The 20231-nt window shown below is 53.9% G+C and overlaps 1 protein-coding gene across 3 annotated transcripts in view; it reads right to left on the reverse strand.

Annotated features, from left to right (window-relative positions):
* Positions 1-20231, reverse strand: part of SLC6A9 (solute carrier family 6 member 9) — a 30933-nt gene that overhangs the window by 5904 nt on the left and 4798 nt on the right. Inside the window, exons 2-7 of one of the 3 annotated variants that reach the window (XM_006911404.3) lie at positions 19083-19198; positions 7259-7415; positions 6529-6660; positions 5889-6159; positions 369-501; positions 22-156 (exon numbers count right to left, since the gene is read on the reverse strand). In XM_006911404.3, coding sequence (XP_006911466.3) covers positions 22-156; positions 369-501; positions 5889-6159; positions 6529-6660; positions 7259-7415; positions 19083-19112 — 858 coding nt within the window. In that variant the 5' untranslated portion in view covers positions 19113-19198. The remainder of the gene's footprint in view (positions 1-21; positions 157-368; positions 502-5888; positions 6160-6528; positions 6661-7258; positions 7416-19082; positions 19199-20231) is intronic. The other 2 variants (XM_025046447.1, XM_025046448.1) reach the window with 2 other exon arrangements.

Below are 20231 nucleotides of genomic sequence, written 5' to 3' on the forward strand. Positions count from 1 at the left end.
GGGTGGCCCCCCACACGCCACCTTGGCCTCCAGGATCTTGTCCCACTGTGGAGTCAGGTAGTACATGATGCCCGTGAAGGCTCCTTCCAGGGTCACGCCGCGGACAAACAGGATGGTCAGCACCACGTAGGGAAACGTGGCTGTGAAGTACACCACCTGCGCAAGAGAGCTCCACTGGACTGCTCTGGGCAATCCGGCCCTGGCGCCACCTCCTTGGTCCCCAACTACCACCTGCCCTCTGGGCCCTCATCCTTTCCCATGTCCCTTCATCACCCCACCTACACACACACACACACACACACACCCCAGGTAGGGGAGGCAGGAACTTCCTGAGTGGGCACAAACTCTGCCAGGTGAGGGGTGCTTACTTTCCCTGAAGACTTGACCCCTCGGATGAGGCAGAGGAACACAACCACCCAGGAGACGCCGAGGCAGCCGAGGAGGGGCAATCGCACCTCTCCAAAGTTCCCAATGTCGTTTGACAGCTTCAGCACGTAGAGCCTGGGGAGGGGATACTCTGTCACTGAGGGCCAGCACCACTGCCCAGAAACAGATTCCCCAGGCCCAGGGCCCGGCCTGGCAGCTTCTTCCATTTTCACAAGGTCCCAGGGGCCCACTCGTGAGATGTGAGCCACTGTGGGGCCCCAGCCCCGGCCAGCCCAGCTCCCCCTGCCTGTTGCCCCCAGGGACGCTACTGCTTGCAGTCCCTCCCAGGACCCTAAAGGCTCCTGGAGGCCACGCAGCCCTGGGCTAGACTCCTCAGCCCCTGGGGTGTGGAGGTCTTCCTGTCCCCACTCAGGCTCACATCCTATCAAGTGTCACCTCCTTCAGGAAGCCTTCAGCGAGCTATTCATCTGCACTAGTCTCTGTTTCTGATGAACGGAGGGAGGCAGCAGAGTGCTGAGTGAGGACTGGAGGCTCTGGAGCACAGCGGCTGAATTCCTCTTTTGCATATGCATAGCTCTGTCTAGCGCCCTGTGTGCCACGCTAGCTGCTGTTTTAATCACCTGGACATTTATGTGTCAAGCCTTGTGCTAGGTGCTGGTCACGTGGACCTGGATCAGGCATTGTGGGCACCGCCAGGAGAGGCAAACTGGAAAGTTTTCCAGAAGAGGTGAGGTTTGAGCAGAGGCTTGAGGAATGCGGACGAGGTGAGTAAGGAGAAGTGGAAATGCGTGCCAGGCTGAGGGAAGAGCACCGGGCAAGACAGGGGGTCATGAAACACCATGGCCCAGCCTGGGCTTGTTGGTAGCTCAGAAAGGCTGGAAGAGAAAGTGAAAGGAAGAGATAAAGACAAAGGATAGGAAGAGACCAGATCATATGAAGCTATAAAGTCAAGGCCTAGAAGTTTGAATTTTATCCTGAGGCCAAAGGGAAGCCTCTGAAAGGTTTTCCTAAGAGCACTCTTGGGGTCTCTCCATGGCTTGAAACCTTGCAGCAGCTCCCACCTCTGGCCATGGAAAAGCCAAAGTCCCTACGGTGGTTAAGAAGCCCTACGTGATCTGTGACCTCCTACCTGCCATCTCTCTGATCTCTCCTACTCTCCTCCATGCTCACTGCTCTAGCTGCACTGGGCTCCTTGTTGTTCCTTAAACATGCCAGGCATACCTCCACCTCAGGGCCTTTGCACGTGCTATTCTCTCTTTCCCCCGATATCTATATGTACACATGGCAGTGCTCTTTCCTCAGATATCCACATGCGCACATGGGTGTGTGTCCTGTGCAGTCACACAGGGCTCCCTGGTTTAATGCTCTATCATTATCATCTTGAAATTCTTAAGACATTTGAACAAGGGGCCTCATATTTTCATTTTGCACTGGGCCTCACGAGTTATGCAGCTGGGCTTGTCAATATGGCCTCCTTCTTTCTTACTTCCTTTGGGTTTTTACTCAATTGTCCTCTCTGCCAAGGGGCCTTCTCTGTCTACCCCGCTTAAACTTGCAGACCTGGCCAGCTCAGCAACCCTTATTACCTCCTTCTTTGCTATATTTTCCTCCACAGCACATGTATCCTTCTATTATATTGTAACTTTCACCTATGTATTTTGTTCATCATCTGTCCTTCATGAAAGCAGAGTTTTTGTCTGTTTTGTTCACTGATATATCCCTCCATGCCTGGCACGATCCCTGGCACAGAGCAGAGCTAAGTAAATATTTGTTGAATAAACAAATGAATGAATGAACATTGTGGTAAATGGATTGGGAGGTAAACAGGGGAAACCTGGAGGCAGGCCAGTTTGGTTGGTGTAGTTGTCTAGTCTAGAAGCGAGGAGCAAGAGACAAGCTCTTAAGCCTCAGTTTCCTCATCTGTAAAGTGGGCATATTAACATCAACCCAGGACAGTTTGTAGCTAAATTTAGGTAAATACAGGCTCCTTTCTTTTCCCACTTACAGCTAGGACCTCCCAGCATAGCTCATAGGCTGTCCTCTATCGTTCTTAGATTTTTCACCTTGTTTTTTCCAAATCAGTTCTCAAACCTCATGACAACATTTTTAACACCTTATGATGGGATGTTACTCTGTCCCTCATGGCACAATGTTGCCAGGCCTGTGATTTGGTATTTGCTTGGCCAGCCTGCCTGACTGTTAGACTTGCAAGCAGTTTGGCCTTCCTCCTCTTGGCCTCAAATCTTCCTCCAGGCTGTCCTTCAAGGGTGACCTGCAGAGGGCACTGTCCAACGCCTCCCTCTCCTGCCCAACTGCCACTGGGATAGTTCATTCAACGGGCATCAGCAGCACCCTGGGCTAGGTCCTCTCCAGGCTCTTAGGTGATGGGGGAACCAAGACAAAGGGATGGGAGAAGTTCAGAAGCTGTGGGACCACCATGAGAGGTTCCGGGTCCCCTTCAGCAATGCTTTCCAATCTCTTTTCCTTTTTGGCTTATTGGGATAAACAAACAAGGTCACTCAAAGCTGAAGGCAACTGGGCTGAGGACTCTGGGCTGCCCAGGCCTTGCCTGACCGGAATACCTACTGGGGGCACATCTGTGTTGAAAAGCTCTGCCTACCAGAAAAGCCACAGGGTCCTTCTACTGCTAGTACTCAGAGTCACTTTAAATACCAGCATTCAAAGTAAACAAACCATTTCTAGTTCAAAAGATTTTTTTAACTTAATTATATTAAAACTAGTAGTGTTTCATACTATTTTTATTGTAAGAGTACAGCATTACAATAGTAGAGATTAAAGAGTTTAGAAGGCTAACCTGAGAACCAAATAATGAATTCTACCTTTGTTTTTCTGGCACTATATTTAGTTTTTGGTTTTGTTTTAGGTTTGGACCATGTGCTTTTGAGATCAAACATTTAACCTAAGAAATTTTGAAGCCCAACATATTCAGAACATTATGCAGAACGTTCTTTTTATGCAGAACATCTCTAGATTTATTCTGCATTATTTTTAAATTTCCCCAACCACATGGTAAACACTTTGAGAACAGGACATCCTAATCTATTTCTTTGCATCTCCAGCAGTGGCTATTCTTGTGCTCACTGAGCACTTATCATTGTTCTTAGTTATTTATGCTGGATTATCTCATTTCGTCTTCTAAACAATAAGGTAAGTGTTGTAAGCACCCCCATTTAATGGATGAACAGCTGAGACTTGGAGAGGTGTGGTGACCTCCCAAAGTCACACAGCTGGTAAATGGCAGAGCCAGAGTGAGGTCCATGTGACCTCAGAGCTGCCGTGAAGACACGGGGAGAGTGGTGCTGACATTTGAGTCTCACTGGTTGTCGGGTGCTGTGTTGGGCACCACGGGGTGGTGGGGTGAGAGGGTATGGTCATGAGCTTAGGCTATGAGAAGACTGTGAAACAAGACTGTGAATAGTGAGGGAGGGAGGGAGGGCCGTAGTCCAGAAGGGCAAGCAAAAGGAACACACGGACTCAGAAATCTGTCCTCTGGGCTTCTCCCACTTCATAGTTCTTTGGTCTTTCTTTTGACTTTCTTTCCTCATTTGTAAAATGGGAATATTTTGTAATACCTGCACAAACTAGCTAGTAGGGTTGTCATGGGGTTCAAATGGGATCATGCAGCTTTCTAAGGGGATGTTGGAGAGTGTGGACCAAGAACACATGGGCCTAATTCACACCAGGCACCAAGAAGAGAGAAGACAGATGGACATAGGAGCCTAGTTCTTTAACCTCTGAATGTCAGTCTCTGAATTTGAGAAATTAGGGATAATATTACGTGAGACAACATGCTCCCAAAATGGGGATGCTCGCTCTTCCTTTAGAAGCTAACCTGGGCAGCCTGCTCAAGGGTCATTTCCCTAGGCTCTCCAGGAGGGGGCAGCAGGGAGCTATCCTGCAGAGAAAGGTTCCTGCTGGGGACCCACTGCTGGGTAGGCAGTTGGGGCTCCAGTCCTGGCTGAGAAGTAGAATTCAATTGGCCACTCAATGGGGCCCCCGACCATGACCAATTTTCTTTGAGGACTATTCCCCTCTGATTGCACTAGTTAAAATCTCCAGAACTTTGCCATGGGAGGCCTCACCAGGCTGGGAATTCCTGGCAGACAGCCCTGAGGCCAGAGCTTCTAGAACATCCCAGGGGGTGTGGGTGGGACTTTGTGCACCTGGGAACTTCCAAGGAGGTTCATCTCCGGTCTAGGTCAACTTGCTCAGGCCACAGCATGCCTCATATGCAGTAGAACACGTAACTGGGTACTTTTTTCTTAGTTCTCCCATTAGATGCGAACTCCATGAGGACAGTGGAGTCCTCCTATGGCTTTCATCACCTGGTGGAGAAAGCCTCAAACACTTAGCCTGGCCCAGGAAGCCCTGTACCATATGATACCTGGCTCTTTCTGTCTTAATATTCAGTGTCTCACCTGCCACTGACCCTAGTTCCAGTTTGCCGCCTCCTGGCCTCGGCTCACCCGCTCATGTCTCTTCCAGTCTCTTCTCTGCCTCCTTTTCTCCCTCCCCTGAGAAGCCTTCTTAGCCACTCCTCTTGCCTCCATTCCCTTAGAACTGACTGCTACCCACTTTGTGCCCCACCACACCCCTGTGCACCAAAGCACCTGCCCCTGATATGATTGGCTACCTGTCTCCCCACTGGACTGTGAGCTCCTCGGGGCAGGAGCTCTAGGCCATTCACATCCGATTGGCACACAGGGCCTGGCAGAGCTATGCAGTGAACATTTGTGGAATGAATGGGTGAGACTCATTGGCGTCCAAAGCCTTCTGCCCATAGGTTCCCCAACAGGACATGGGGAATTTCCTCAGGATGTACTGCTGTACCCTCACACACACCTAGTTGGGACAAGGTGTTCCAGACACCTCCAGCAGCAGCTACCCTTCGGCCAGCTCTGAGACTCCAGAGGCTGTCTTTCCTGAGCATGGCTTAATGATGACAGCCCGGGGCTCAGGAAACTTTTATGGCTCCTTGTGCTCTGCAGCATTAAATCTAAATTTAATTCTTGTAAATTCTCCAAGAAGGCCAGTGCCCCTTCTTAGGCCATCTCGTGGCCCATGAGTTCCCCACATACCTTTTACTCTCATCAGAAGAGGTTCCTCTCAGTCTCAGGAGCAACTGTTGCTCATCTGGGCCCCAAGGCCTTTGCTCATACTGTTCTTCTCATCAGGAAGTCAGCTCCCTTTTCCCTGACTTTCCTCTCCAGCCTTGCCTGACTGCTGGAACCCTCCCTCACTGCTCCTTTGTAAGGACTCTCCAACGCTTCCACTGCTCTCTGTGTGTCAGTCTCTTCTCCTGAATAGGCTGTGAATTCCTTATACCGCTTCACATACCTCTGCCCTGCTCGGTGCCCAGCAGAAGGCTGAACGTGCAGCAGGCACCCTACCAAGTCTGCAGATGGTTGCCTGATGGTAAGAGGGAGGGCTGAGGGTGGGCTCCACGTGTCCCCCCAGCCCAGGTCCAATGCGGGCCTCACCTCCAGTACTCCTCGCTGGGGCTGGTCCTCTGAAGGGTGCGGTTGAGCAGGTGGGAGAGGTTACTGGGCAAGGTGGCAGGCTGGGAGCCATTGGTGAGGTTGGAGGCATCCAGCACGCCAGCACAGTCAGGCGAGTTCCAGGGGTTATTGCAGTAGGCCCAGGGCAGCACGTGTGTCATGGATGAAAAGAAGTAGTAGAAAGCGATGCAGATGACCACGTTGTAGTAGATGCCAATGTACGTAGATACCACCATCATGCCATAGCCAACGCCTGGGGGAGCAGAAGGGGACAGCAGCCTCACACATCTAGCTGAAGGAGATGAAGTTAATATCAAAGGGCCCAGGGGCAGGCTTTTATGGAGGGCCACAGAAGGGACAGGTCAAAGTCTTAGCAGAGGCAAGCTAGGAAGTAAAGAGGTTTTATGTATACATGTGGTAGGAGGTAAGGGTGGAGGCCAAGCAAACACGGATCCCAGCATGCGTCTGTGGCCTTGGCCATTGATGTGGGGCTTGGGATCAGCACCAGGGCTCCAGAGGAGTTTGCAGTGTTTATACAGATGGGTGGGTCTGCCCAGCCCCAAGGAAGGCCTGTGTGTGTGTGTGTGTGTGTGTGCGCGCGTGCACCCCACCCAGGCCTCACCTTTGAACATGGGGCTGATCCTCCAGACCCCCAGGCAACCCTGACTTGCAAACTGGCCGAAGGAGAGCTCCATGAAGAAAAGAGGGATCCCGCAGAATATCAGCATGATGAAGTAGGGGAACATGAAGGCACCTGGCAGGCAAGGGGAGGGCTGGCTCAGGAATGGACTGTGGGACCCACCCAGAATCCAACAGCCAAACCTTTGAAGTTGGCTAGGGCCTGAGGAGGGTGTGCCATGAACTGAGTAGGAGCCTAGGTCTGAGGTATACTACCCATGGCCTGTCTTTTGATCTTGACAGAGGCTCCCAAGAAGTCTGTTCTGAGCAGAACTCAAGCCCCAGAGCCACTGTGTTTGGGTGGGATTTGATGGCTTAACCAAGCAATTTCACAAGCATAAGTCACTGGGATCCTCACATGTCCCTGAACTATTTAGGGGGCTGTTGAAACACAGGGGATAGAAGACAGGGAACCTCAGGAAGTTGGGGTGTTTTTCTCCACTTCTCCCCACCTTGAGGGAGCAGGCTAGCAGGTCAGACCCTAACAACAGACTGCCAGAATCGGGGCTGGTCTGTGCCTTAGATAAAGGACACCTAAGCCAGGGATGGGGGTGAGATCAGGGCCAGAGGCTAGCCTGTCTGGAGTGAGGTCTGTGCCGGGGAGGGGATGACCCAGGCCCTGATGGGTGGGCCCTGTCTGAGTTGGTGGTCCCTGCCCTGTGCCCTCTGGGTACCTCCCCCGTTGCGATAGCAGAGGTATGGGAAGCGCCAGACATTGCCCAGGCCCACGGCATAGCCCACGCTCGTCAGTACAAACTCGATCTGGTTGCCCCAGTTGCCTCGTTTGAGGTTCTGGTCCTTCTTGGTGGCCTCGCTGGGCACAGCACCATTCTGTGGGGACAGGAGAGAAGCTACCATCAGCAAGGCATTTAAGCTCCCATGCCTGACCCTCTGTGCCTCCCCCAGTGGGGACGCCGGGGGCCCTCCAAGCTCCCACCCCCACACTGGGCTTCCCTTCTGCTAGCAGGAGCCACAGGCTCAGCTGCTCCCATATCCTCACCCAGAAAGGAAAGGAGAGGCTTTGGAGGGCCTGGCAGAGGAAGGGAGCAGGGAGGAGCCAGAGGGCACCAAGCGGGACCTCCCTCACTAGCCCCCCAGCACCCGGTGCCAGGGACACCAGCCCACCTGAGGAGGTGCTGCCAACATCTGACAAGGGGGACACTGAGGGGGAGCTAGAGTGGAAGCCCCCCAGCCCCAGCCCCTCCAAAGCCTCTCCTTTCCTTTCTGGGTGAGGATATGGGAGCAGCTGAGCCTCATACCAAGCAGCCAAGTCGGGCTGGGCACAAAGGGACTTGTGTCCAGACAGCCCCCCTCCGCCCGCCACCACCACATCACCAGGCTGAGCACGCTGCCCACTACAGGCGGCTGCAGGGGAAGGGATGCTAGGCCCCTCCCCCAGTTGAAGTCTTTTTCTTGGGGGCACAGGGTGGGCAAGGCTGTGGGATGAGGGAAGTGGGGAAAAACTGAGCTGGGTCAGACCTGGGGAGGGCATTCGGGACTCAGGATGGGAGCACCCAGTAAAACCATCTGTATTGCCCATGGTTGGGGTGAGGGCCCTGGAGAAGCTGACCTGGGCTGGGCAGTGCTAGCCATGAGTTAGTGGAGGATTCCAGAGCTGCAGGCACCATACCAGACTTGGAGGACAGACTCTGCTAGGGAAAACTGAGGGTGTGACTCCAGGAAAGGGTTTCTGAGCTGAGAGTGGGGAGCTGCAGAGGAGGGGGCTGGTCAAGAGGGGCTGATGAGGGGATTTGCCCCAAGGGAAGGATGCCAGACCTGCCTGGGAGCTGCAGGGCTGAAATAGGTGGCCTGAGGCCTTGCTGAGGGCAGCCGTTTTGGAACTCCACCCCCACAGTTGCAACTGGTTCAGCAAGTCCCTTTATAAGTGTGAATGTGCCCTTTCCCCATGCTGTGTCCCTTTCACCCCCTCCCAGGTGAGCAGGAAATCAAGCTACCCTGAGCTAGAGCCTGAAGAATCAGAGGCGTCTAAGAGACATAGGGACCCCGAGAGTCACCAACAGAGAAGGACAGACAGGGAGCCCTTGAGTGGCAGGGAAAGCCTTGGAGAGACAGGCTATTCTCCTGAGAGAAATGGACAAGAGTTCCTGGCGGACACCCAGGATCAGAGACAGAGCAGCATGGCCTCTAAGCAGCAGTGACGACACTGACCTTCAACTTGAAAGAGACATATTCAAGGACAACTGTCATGTTGGCCAATAAACAAAAAAGCCTGGTGCTTTGAAATGCTTTCGGACCCTGACATTGACTGACAAATGCAGAGGGGAGGAATGGCCTCATGGGAACCTGCGAGTCTCCTGCAAGGGCATTGGAAATGGAGACACAGAAGGCCCCCATGCCTGATGGAGGCCCCAGCCGTGCACTCCTTGCTTCCACATTTGGTCTCTCTGGGCTTGCACACTGTGGACACTAGAGCGCAGACACCCTCGTGGAGCGATCGTCCTGCATACCCCTTCCAGCACTGTCTCCGGCAGGGACACTGACCCTCACATCCCCCTGGTAGGTTTGGGGGCACATCCCCAGGAACCACAGGGTCCTCTTCAAGAAGCAACAGGAGCAACTGGCAGGCTGAAAGAGCCTGCGTTCATTCATTCATTGATTCATTCATACAACCATGCAGATTTACTAACACCTGAGGTGCGCCAGGCCCTGCACTGTGCACTAGGAATTCAGCAGTGAACAGACACCGCATCCACCCAGAGCTAGAAGTCAAGTGAGGAGCAAGCCATCGATGAAATTAACAAATATATAATTTTTATATGCAACTCCTACGTGACCGCAAAGGGGAATTTCTCACGTCACAGGAATATGAAGGAGGATAAGCGGTGGGGGTGGGGGCAGGGCAAGGTCAGGGAAGGCCTCCCTGATGCAGAGGCTTGGAGGCCAGCTTGGCTCTGGGAGAGGATGGCTCACAGCCCAAGTGTGCCTTCTGTGACAGGCCCCTACAGAATCCTTTCTAAGCCTGTCACCACCTCCCAGGGCCTCCTTTGGGACAGGCCTAGCAATACCACAGGGTCAGGGGGCATTTTTTTGGAGGGTGTGAGGCCTGCTTGGGGTAATTCATCCATTCCCAAACAAAGCCCAGCCAAATAGGGCTCCTATATATTGACCCTACAATAAGAGTTTCATTCTGTCCAAGGCTTGTTTACTTAGGGGCACAATAGGGGATTGTGGCGCTGCAGAATACGTGGGTGGGGTCACACAGCAGTGGTTATTGCTGTAAAAGAGACAACAGAGGGTCCAGGATGGCCTCATGGGCAGGGCGAGGGCAAGGTCCCTGGCAGAGAGTGAGATCCCCAAGGCTTGAAGTTTGGGGCCTCTTTCCTGGCTGCAGCCCCCGACCAAGAGCAGCAGAAACAGACTTGGATTTCTGCGGTCTGCTCCTTTCCTGGCAATGTAGGGGACAGGGAGGGTGGTGATGCCCCCAGCCACGTGCCATGGGCAGCCGCTCCACTGAGCCCTCAAGAGCCAGCGTGCTCCGTTAATGAGGAGCACACCACTGAGCGTGCGCTAACTGGTTCAGCTGTGCTGGCTGCCACACTGGGAGGCCGAAGCCCCAAGGACGGGGGCCTGGAACTGGAAGTTGGGGATTGTGCTCTGGTGGGAAGTTACCCACAACACTAGGGGTCCGTTGTGCAGGAGCTGGAGGTCAAGTGATGTGAGTAGCTCCCCGCACCTATCTTCTGCTGCCAGGCCCTAATCTCAGCCCTGTGGTGCCCCAATCATGGAAGCTGTGGATGGGATGCCACCTGCTGTGAGCGCCTCACTCACAGCTAGGCCTCTGACTTCAATTCCAGCACAAGCTATGTCCAGGTGGCTCAGCTGATGAGGGCTTAGCTCTCAGTGGAGGACAGAGCAAGCCTACCTTTACCCAAGTACATGGGAGGAAAGGATCTCCAAAATACTCCACAGGGGTGGGAGTTAGGGGGTGGGGGGGGCTGTTCTAGGGACTCTAGATCCCTTCCTTCTCCAGCCCCCTCTGGGGACTTCCACTTCCTTCCCAGGCAGCAAGGTTTACGGCTGGTAAGCCTTTTTCAGGGCCGCATAGTTTTTTCCTCCCTGCATCATCTTCCCTATTCTAAGACTCTTCATTTCTTGATCTTCTGGGTGAACGGGTGTATCACTGATATTAACTGTCCCTGCAGTGGTTGTTATCTCTAAGGCGCCCGTGAAAGAACCCTTTTGTGCTCATGGTTTGACCCCGACTAGTGGCCCAGCCGCCTAACCCAGCTCAGCCTTACCGACTGGCCAGGCTCCAGGCCTCTCCTACCCATCACCTAGCTCCCACTGTATGCCCCTCACTGCCCTCCATCTTTCCTTGCTCACCCCTCAGTGGTGAATTAAACTATAGTGGCTTGGGGCCCCTCTTGGTGGGCACCTCCTCTCCAGGCTCCCTGGACAGCCCCTACTCTTACCCCTGACTCCCTCACTGTGGGCCTGGGGGGTGGTCTCCAGGATAAAGACTACCCTGCTCTGTGACCAAGCTTCCCCAGGCCAGGCAGAATGCAGGCTTTGGAGTTGTCTTTCCATAGCTGAGTCACCCCCACCATACATAGGCACACACACATCAGATCTTCAGATGCCCCTTCCCTGTAAAAGCAGTCATCGAGGCAGCAGTGTCCCTTCCTGCACAAGGACTTGTGACCTGTCTTAGGTTAATGATCCCCACCCCCAGCAGTCACTTACATAAATCCTTTACATAGCCCTCTGCCCGGCTTATTCACTGCCCTGGATGAGCCCCTGGGATTAAGGCTGTTCAGCTCTAAGGGCAGAATCCAAATTTCCCACTATGCCCTGGGCTTAGCAGGGTGGGACTCTGCATTGGGTGTTAGAACCCTGGCTTTCTGAAGTCTGCTCCCTCAGTGACCCTGAGCAAGTCACTTCCACTCTTGGCATCTCAGCCTCCTTATCTACGAAATCAGGGGACAGACTAGACAACCACAACAGGCCTAATATTGTCATTCTGCCTTGCCTGGAATTTTGCTATTTCTGACTCTCTCTTGTATTTTCCATTAGTTCCCACTAGCTTTCTAAACTCCTTTAAAAAAAAGAAAATATTGTTATTTCTGATTATCAAAGCATTATAAGCTTATCACACACCAAAAAAATTGGAAACTACAGCACGGTGTAAAAGAGGAAACAAAGCTGCAAAGCCCACTCGCAGAGGTGACCACCAGCAGCACGGCATGTGACCCCCCTTTCTCCATGCACACAAACACTCCGAGAGAGCCCAGATTCCTACCCTGGGCTGGGACTCTGCTCTGGCTCCTGACTCCCGCCCTCCTAGATCAGTGTCCACTGGATATTTTTGTGAATTGTGAGCTCCCTCCTTCTGCTCTCGGTGGACACTGAGGAATCCTGGAGCTGCCGGGCTGGGCGGGCCCTGCTGGGATCTAGCAGGCTTCTTGTTTGGGACTCTGCAGCCCCAGGCTTTGCTCATGGGATGAAGTCCATCCAAGACAAACTTTATGGAGGAGAACGGGCAAGACCCCACATCCCAGACTGACCTTGAGCCAAATCTAGATCACTGGCAACTTTCTTAGAGCCTCAGGGGGAAATTTAAGCAGAACAGCCATTACAGTAAATCATGGATGCTTCAGAAGAGCCAACACCCCTCACACCCCTTGCTTCTCTTTTCCTTAGTTTTCTCCCATCCGAGGGCCCAGCTGGCCTTTAGGTAGCACCTGTCCTGCAATGACAGAGCCTTTCATCCTTCACCTGGTCTCACTTACCCAGACATGGCAAAGAGTCAAGGCTGCAGCTGGAGGAGTGGGACCATGGGAAAATCTACCCAGGCTCAATTGGTACATTAGTGCCTCCTGCCTCAAGGAAAACCTCAGAGCAATCTCTGAGCACCTGTCAGAAGTCCAGGCCCTTATATAGCAGGTGAGAGAAGCAAGGATATGCCTTGTGCTATTTAGCCCCAGAGCCATGATTGGCAGAGAGCAACCTGCCAGTTTTGTAGAGAGAGGACGCACTCCTGAGCAGGTATGCCAGGCTCTGCTCCAAGTCCTGGGGAGCTGTGATGGGGGACCTTGGGTGGGCCCTGTCTCTATTCCAGAGAAGCCCATCAGCCTGGCCTGCACTACGGCGGCTGTGGGCAGTCTCTACCCCAGTCAGTTGGCAGTGGGCTGGCACTCTGGGAAGTGGCTTTGGTTTTTGACCCTGGCAGTCCTGAAGTTTGAAGGCAGCCCTGCATAAAGCTTCAACCAAACCCAGCTCCCATCTCCCCAGAGGACATTCTTTCTCTATCTTTCTGAAGGTCAAGGTGGGATACCCTATAGGGAGGAGGGTGGCTTTCCTGGCCCTCTTACCCTCAGCGCCATTGGCCCCATTGTGCTGGACATCCATGCTCATCCCCAGCTTCTAGGGATGAGGGCTCACCGGCATCTACCCCACCCCACCAGGCACTTGCCCTGGACACTAGTGAACGTTCAGTGGGGTCTCCCTCCTTCTAGCTGAGAACCTCACCCCGTCCCCTTCCCCCACCCTCACCACCAAGTCCATGTACCATGGCCCCCTGCCTCCTCACCCACTCTCCCCATAGGAGTAACTGCCGTGGCACAGACAATGGGGCTGTATTGATTAGTACAATTCCTGGGCACCTCCGGCCCGTCTCCCCGGGAGCTAGGACAATGCAGCTTTGATACACAGAGCAGATTCTCAGCAGGTCTCTGGGCTGGGGGAGCCCTCACACCCCCACTCTCCTCCCCCGTGCCCCCACCAAACAGCTAACTCTTCCTGCACTCCTTTGCACAGTTGCAACTTTCTGGGTCACTTTGGCTGGTGTCTGTCTTGCTCGCTGGCCGTGCCTGCCCCTCCCTGGCACAGACCACTCAGCCCCTCTCCGCACCCCCAGCCCAGCCTCCCAGCCTGCCTGGCACCAGGGAGGGGGCTTGACCTTCTCGAAGGTGACTGACCTGTTCTGGAGAGGAAGGGACCACAGGTCCATGAGCTGCGGCCATCCCAGGCGGGCGAGCACTCAGAGAGGAGCACTCGTGTCTCCACTGCTCATTCACACCTCTGCCAGCTCCAGGCGACACTGACGCATCCCCTGCCTCTCCCACTGCCGGCTGGGCAGCGGCAATTACTTTCACCTCATCTCCTCGCGAAGCTCTGCCTACCCCCTCCCCTGGCCCTCCCCCTCCGGCCAGTCCCCATGCAGCCCAGTGCGAGTGCTCCAGAGCTAGAGTAAGGCATGGGGTTTGTTGTGTTTTTCCCTTGTTCTCAGCAAGTTATTGGAACAAAACACACACACACACACACTCACAACCACAGAGTGAGGCAGAATGAGCAAGAGAGAGATTTAGAGGGCGGCTCACTTCTCTCCCAGAGCTAGGCCTCAGGGCCCAGATGCTTCTGAGCCATAGGCTGGGCCTTTGGTAGACTCCTGGTAGGGTGGTCAGGCACCACTGGGCACTAGGGCTGGTGAAGGGGCCTGAAGAAGTGGGGATGCAGCCCACGGGCACTACGGATGCCTCTCAGGCTTCTTAGAGTAGTGTAGGCTGTTGGGCCTTGGAGCTGTCCCCCAACCCCACACTTGAGGGTCCCTAACCAACCAAGATGATAGAGTGTCCTTATAGGAGAAGGTAACTGATCCTGCAAGAAAGCTCCAGCCTAGTGAACTGTGCTTTCACCTGTCTGAAGAAAGATGCCATTAGCCAAGAGGATGGGCACTACAGAATCCAGACAAAGGGGAGCTATGGGATAAGGACCCTTGGGGATTTGTACTGAGTAGCCCAGAACTTGAGATGTTGCTCTGGGAGTGTGTGCTGTGTGGGCTGGGTTGAGTGCAGTAGGTGTCATCACGACTGGGGTGGGTTTTGACTCAGACCTATGCAATCCTTCCCTGAGGCCACATTCACTGATCAGCCTCCAGATGACAGTAAACACCACAAGCCAGTGGCTAGGAAGGTGGGAATGAGCGTTCTGGTCCTGGGTTGGCGTAGCTCTCTCTGGCAATTAGTAAACTGGCAGAGGGCCTGGTACATGGTAGGATCTTAGTAAATACTCATCAAGTGGAAACATGCATGGATTCTGATATCAAGAACAGCTTTCCTGCTGGCTTGGTAAGGGTGGTGACCCCAAAGGGAGTATAGCAGGATGACGTTGAAATAAAAAGTGCATAGGCTTTAGAGCCAGATAGGTCTGGGTTCAAACTCCAACCTAGGCAGTTTCTCATCATGTATAACCTTAGGCAAGTCACATGTCTGGTCTTAGTTTCCTCATTTCTAAATGGGGATAATATTCACCCGTTATCGAAGCTAGTGAGCATGAGTAATAATAGTAACAAATAATATATATTAAGTGTTTACTATGAGTCAGACGCTGTCTTAAACACTTTATATAAATTAACTCATTTAATACTCCCAATAACCCCTCAAGATAGGTATACTATTTTCCCCATTTTGGGGGAGCAAGATGGGGACCAGCCTTGGCTCAAACAAATATTCTAAGAATGGCCTCAGACTCCACCAAGTCAGCCACTCGCTGGGCCAGCCTTATGCAGCCAGGTCCCCAGACACGCTCCGCCGACTTCCTGCAGGCACAGACTGAGGGCCAAGGCGCTGGCTGGGCCACTGGCTCCAGGAAGGCCCAGTCACCCATGATGCCTAAATGCTCACTTCCAACCAGGGTGGGCTCTGGGCTCTGGCTGCCCCGGCCTGGGCTGGGTGCCCAGAACAGACAGCCCTGGCTGGACAGCTTTCTCTGGCTCTGGCCATGGGGACAGGAGGCGGCAGGAGCCCAGCTGGGCCCTGGCCGTAATGAGGCCTCATTAGTGGGATCCAGCTGCTCCAGCCCCACTCAGGGAGGCTGGCTCCCCTAGCCCCCACCTCTGACTTTTCTTAATAAGAGTGGGCATGCTTCCAGAGGGGCAAGGAATCTAGGGGCTTTGCTGTGCCCTGTGACTCTGGGGGAAGGTCCTGCTGAGCTAGGACTGAGAGGTGCTGGGAATGTGGGGGAGGGCTGCAGGGAAGCTGTATGAGGGGAAGCGAGGCCACAGGACTGAGTAGGTGGGCTCCGGGGAGGGTAGGGAGGGGAAGGAAACCAAGGGGAAGAGAGGGCGGGGTCCTAGGTCCAGAGAGGAAGCCCGAGGAAGGTTGGGCCTTATCCTTTGGATCCAGATATTGTCCACTTCACTGGTGAGTGGGCAGTTGTGCATCTAGGGTCATCTAGGCTGTCCTGGCTAGGAGACCACCTCCTCTGTGCTAGGCCTTACATAAAGAAAGCGCCCACCATGCGCCAGGGCCTGTGTTAGCAGAGTGTCCACTATGAGTCAAGTCCAATGCTGGGAAAGCTCCCACTGTGTGCCAGGACCTATGTTGAGAGAGCACTCACCACATGTCAGCCCCATGCCAGTGAGTCCCTGTGGTGGGCTGGGTCCTGCACTAGGTGAGTGCTCCATGTATACCAAATTCTGTCAAGTGAAGACCCAATTTATGCCAAGCCCTGAGCAGGTGAGCACCCATGGTGTGCCTGGCACTGTGCTAGATGAGCGTCCACTGTGCAACAGGCTCTGTACTAAGGGAGTGCTCAATGATTGCCAAGTTGGTACTAGTTGAGCACTTGCCACATGATGAGACTTGTGCTAGATGAGTGCCTAGTAGGTGACAAGGGAGTGCCCAATATGTGCCAAGCCTATGCTAGTTGAGCACTTTCCACATACCAGGATTTGTGCTAGGCGAGCACCCACTGTGTGCCAGGCCTTGGGATAGATGCCGCAGACAAGAGGCATCCAAACGCTCATCAAAGCAGAACAGAACACGTTAGGGTGGGGCATCTCCAGGCAGCCTGTGGTGCTTGCAAAGCTTTCTGGGATGATTTAGATGCTCTGGCACCCAGGGACTTTATTCGTCATGAGGCTTCCCAGTGCAGAAGCAACCAGTGAGTTCAAAGACATGGGGAGAGACTGATAAGGCTCACCAAGGCCTCTGCTGCTCAAGACACTGTATGAGTGGGGAGTGGGCACAGGGGAGGAGACTGAGTCAGCCAGCTTGTGAACTTGGCGTGAGGCCGCAGTGGGGCTCTCCTGTTCTGGGCTCCTCTCCTCCAGCTCCCTGTCTTCTGAGCCCCAGGCAGCCCCACCCCACATGTGTATAGAAGTATTAGGTCTCCATGGAAGGACCATCCCACCCATCCCCCTGTGCCCCTGAGCATCCCAGCTGCTCCCAGGCTTGGAGGCACCCTGGCCAGCTGGGTTCTTGCACAGCCCTGTCCTAGGAGCTGCTGAGGCGTGAGGGAGGCAGCTGAGCTGGCCTGGCAGAGACCATCTGGGCTGGGAGTGGGGGGAGGGACACGTGCAGGATGCATGTGGGCCTGGGCACGTGCTAGGAAGTGGCTTGCTCCTCCATGGGGCACCTGCCACATGAAGAGCCCAGCAGAAACTCCAAGGATGACACAGGGTATCTATAGACACTGAAGAGACCTGGGAGGCCTATGTCCTCATACCTGAACCTAGCGGATGGAAGCGAGGACACCATCCTCACAGTGAGGTCCACTCCCTGCATACCAGGGTACAAACAACAACAGAAGCCACAGACCTGGGACAGTCCAAGTGCCACTGGCTTATAGGCATGGTGTCAAAACCCTCTGTTCTGCCCCACCGTGGCATCCAGAGAAGGGGCAAGTCTGAAAGGATAATCCTTAGCCATATGTCCTAAGGAAAACACGGCACTGAATAAAGCGCTGGCCTGAGCTACTACCTAGGTTAGCTAGGAGAGATGGTGCTCCTCAGAGGCTGTATCCTAGAGACAAGCACTGAATGGAGGAGGCTTCAGTTCCAAACTGGAGCCCAAGAACAGCAGAATAGTATAGCCCAAGGTCATCAGCAGAACTGAAAAAGAGGCAGGAATAGAATCTCGAGCGACCACGGGGGTGCCCAGGGGACAGATGCTATGAGCCTCAAATGCAGCGGGCGGGCAGAAGCCAAAGGGCAGAGGGCACGAGGAAACCAAGCCTCAGCTATCTTTAGGCACATCTGGTGCTGGGAACAGAGTCCCCAGGCAGCATTCCCTTCCACAGACCGGCTGGCCTGCGGCTCTGGGAAGCTCAGCTCCGGCAGGGTTTCTGGGACATTGTGATTCATGTTCCCTATGGCCCATGTGGGTCCCACATCTTTCCTGCTTGCTTGCCCCAGTCCTTTCAGGGTCACTCCAGAGAAAGAAGGGCAGCCAGGGAGTATGCAGAAGGTTTCTTATGTTTCATGAGAATCTCCAAGTAGAAAGGGGTAGAGCCGTACCCTGCTTCTAAGATGGGCCCATGGCAATTCCAAGAGTTCTCTGAAAAGGGAGATGCCATTCTTGGTTCTATCATAGCATATACTCCTAGCAGGTGTTTAGGTCATGAGACCTCCATTTCTGCTCATTTCTGAGCACCCGGAGTTCATTCAGACTGGTTCAGGAATACTTTAAGAAACTTGGTGAATTCAGACTTGCTCCAACCAGGAAGGGCCCAGACCAGAGCAGGCCAGAGGAGCAGGATGGAGGGGTCTGAGCCTGAAGCAGAACCCCCTATCTCCCTCCCAAACCGTTCACGTGACTAGGTATTTTGAGTCCCAGAAACTTTTGGTGACAGACGGCTTGTTTTGGGAGGTCCCAGTGGAGACCCTAAGCCAAACAGTCCTTAACTGGATGAGACAAGAAGCAGAAGAGATTGATGTGGCGAAGGGAGGCTCTACAGTCAGTCACTGGCTTCCTCCCCGGACAGCTCCCAGTCTAGCTTGTCCCTGAGGCAAGATCCTAAGAGAAGAAACACAACCGCTGCCCTGGGGTAAGATCTGGCCTCTTTGCCCTGGTTCCTGCTGCCAGGGCCGCCCTGCTTTGTTCATCAGCGTGAACTGAAGCCCTCATCAGGTCCTGTTCTCACTCTCTGCTTCTCACAGCACCTCACCACCACCTCTCCTGCGCTCTGAGGCAAAGGGCAAAGGGAGGGCCACGGCTTGGGGAAGCGAGAGAGGAAGGTTTTCTGAGAGGCCTCGGGAGAGGAGTCAAACAAAATGTTCTTTGTTACTTTTCAGAGGGGAAGTAAAGAGAAACCAGATGGGGTCAGAAGACCCCTTGATGAGCCTGTAATAAACGCTCCCTGTGGCAGGCAGAGTGCCGGGTGGGGGTGGGGGTGTGACAGTCCCAGGACAGCCCAGGAGTCCCGCTGTCTTCCCAGCAGGATGAGCTGCAGCTTCCTCTCCAGGGTGTCTCTTGTGGTAGGATGGGATGTGCGGATCCTGCCTCCTGGCATGCCTTTGCGGGCTCTGTGGCAGAGTCTTCACTGCTATGGGCTTGGAGCTGTGGCACCGTATAACCTGCCAGATGAGGCGCTGCCTGTCTGGGCCTGGGACAACTGTAGCACTCAGGAGCCCTGCCAGACTAGGGACCCCATGGAACTTCCTAGGCTCTCCTGTGATGGCAAGCAGCTAGCAGAATGCCCAAGAGGGGACAGTGTTCATGCCCCCCTTCCTCCCTGCCATCTCATCCCTGTACTCACCAGCATCCCTTTGGCACCTTTTCCCACCATGGTGGCAACGGGTTGGGAGCTCTGGAGTCCCAGGCCACAATCACAGGCTCTGCTTCTAGCACCTTTCAGGCCACAGACCTCAAGAGCTGTGGAGAGAACAGAGAATGAGCAGGATGAGGACCCAACCAGGGCAGGCAGGGGCAGGACATCTGGATACCCTCGGGGGTATCCAGAACAGGTAGTGCAGGGCCCAGATCACCAGCTAGCAGGCCTCGCTTCCCTCCCACCCTGGCTACCCCTCTGCCAGGCCGCTTCTTTTTGGATGACCCTGGATCAGCTCCTCCTTAGCTCCTCTCCCAACCCTTCCCCTGCATCCCTTGGTCTCCAGGCTTCATGTCCCAATGGGCAAAGGTCTATTTTTGACTCTCCAGATGCCCAATTCTCTAAAAGATAAAAAATGAACACAGAACTGGACAAGGTCCAATTCCTTCATTGTCTGTGTGAATGGCTTCAACCTTTCCCCTGAAGGGGAGTTAGCTTGGATCAGCACATTCACCCCAGCCAGACAGCCAGGATAGTCCTTCCTCATCCTGGTGCCACTCTGCCTGGGCTCCAGGGCAGCTGGGCTTGTTGTTATGTCACTAACTTGGACCATAAGCTCTGGACATGCCAAACACACCATGTGCGGGCATGCTTCCCTGTCCTTGCTCAGGCTGTCCCCTGTCTGCAACATGTTCCCGCCTGTTCACCAGGTGAAATTCTACAAATCCTTTAGGACCATGCTTAAATGTCACGTCTTCTCTGTAGCCTTTCCTGACATTCCCACTCACTAGAATAAGCAAATTGCTTCCTCCTTTGTGTTTTGTATAGACTTCTGCTAATATCCTTATCAACTCCTATTAGACTACTTTGCTTTTTTAAGTCTGTCAACCATGAGTCCATCGGTTGCCTGAGGGCTTGGGTCTGTGTTTCATTTGCCCCTGTGTGCCCAGGACCTAGCACAGCGCTCAGCTTGCAGAAAGTGTGGGTCGAATTGAATTGAAGGGAAATTGGTAAGGTTGAAGCACTGGAATGAGGGTTCAGGTCAGCTGAGATCTTGTAGAAAGCATCAGAGAGGCGTTGTGGGGCTGGCAAACTGGAGGGGGCAGCAGACAAATGGAACAAACAGACAAACGTCTA

This window comes from Pteropus alecto, unplaced genomic scaffold, assembly GCF_000325575.1.
Source record: "Pteropus alecto unplaced genomic scaffold, ASM32557v1 scaffold484, whole genome shotgun sequence".
Classification (NCBI taxonomy): domain Eukaryota; kingdom Metazoa; phylum Chordata; class Mammalia; order Chiroptera; family Pteropodidae; genus Pteropus; species Pteropus alecto.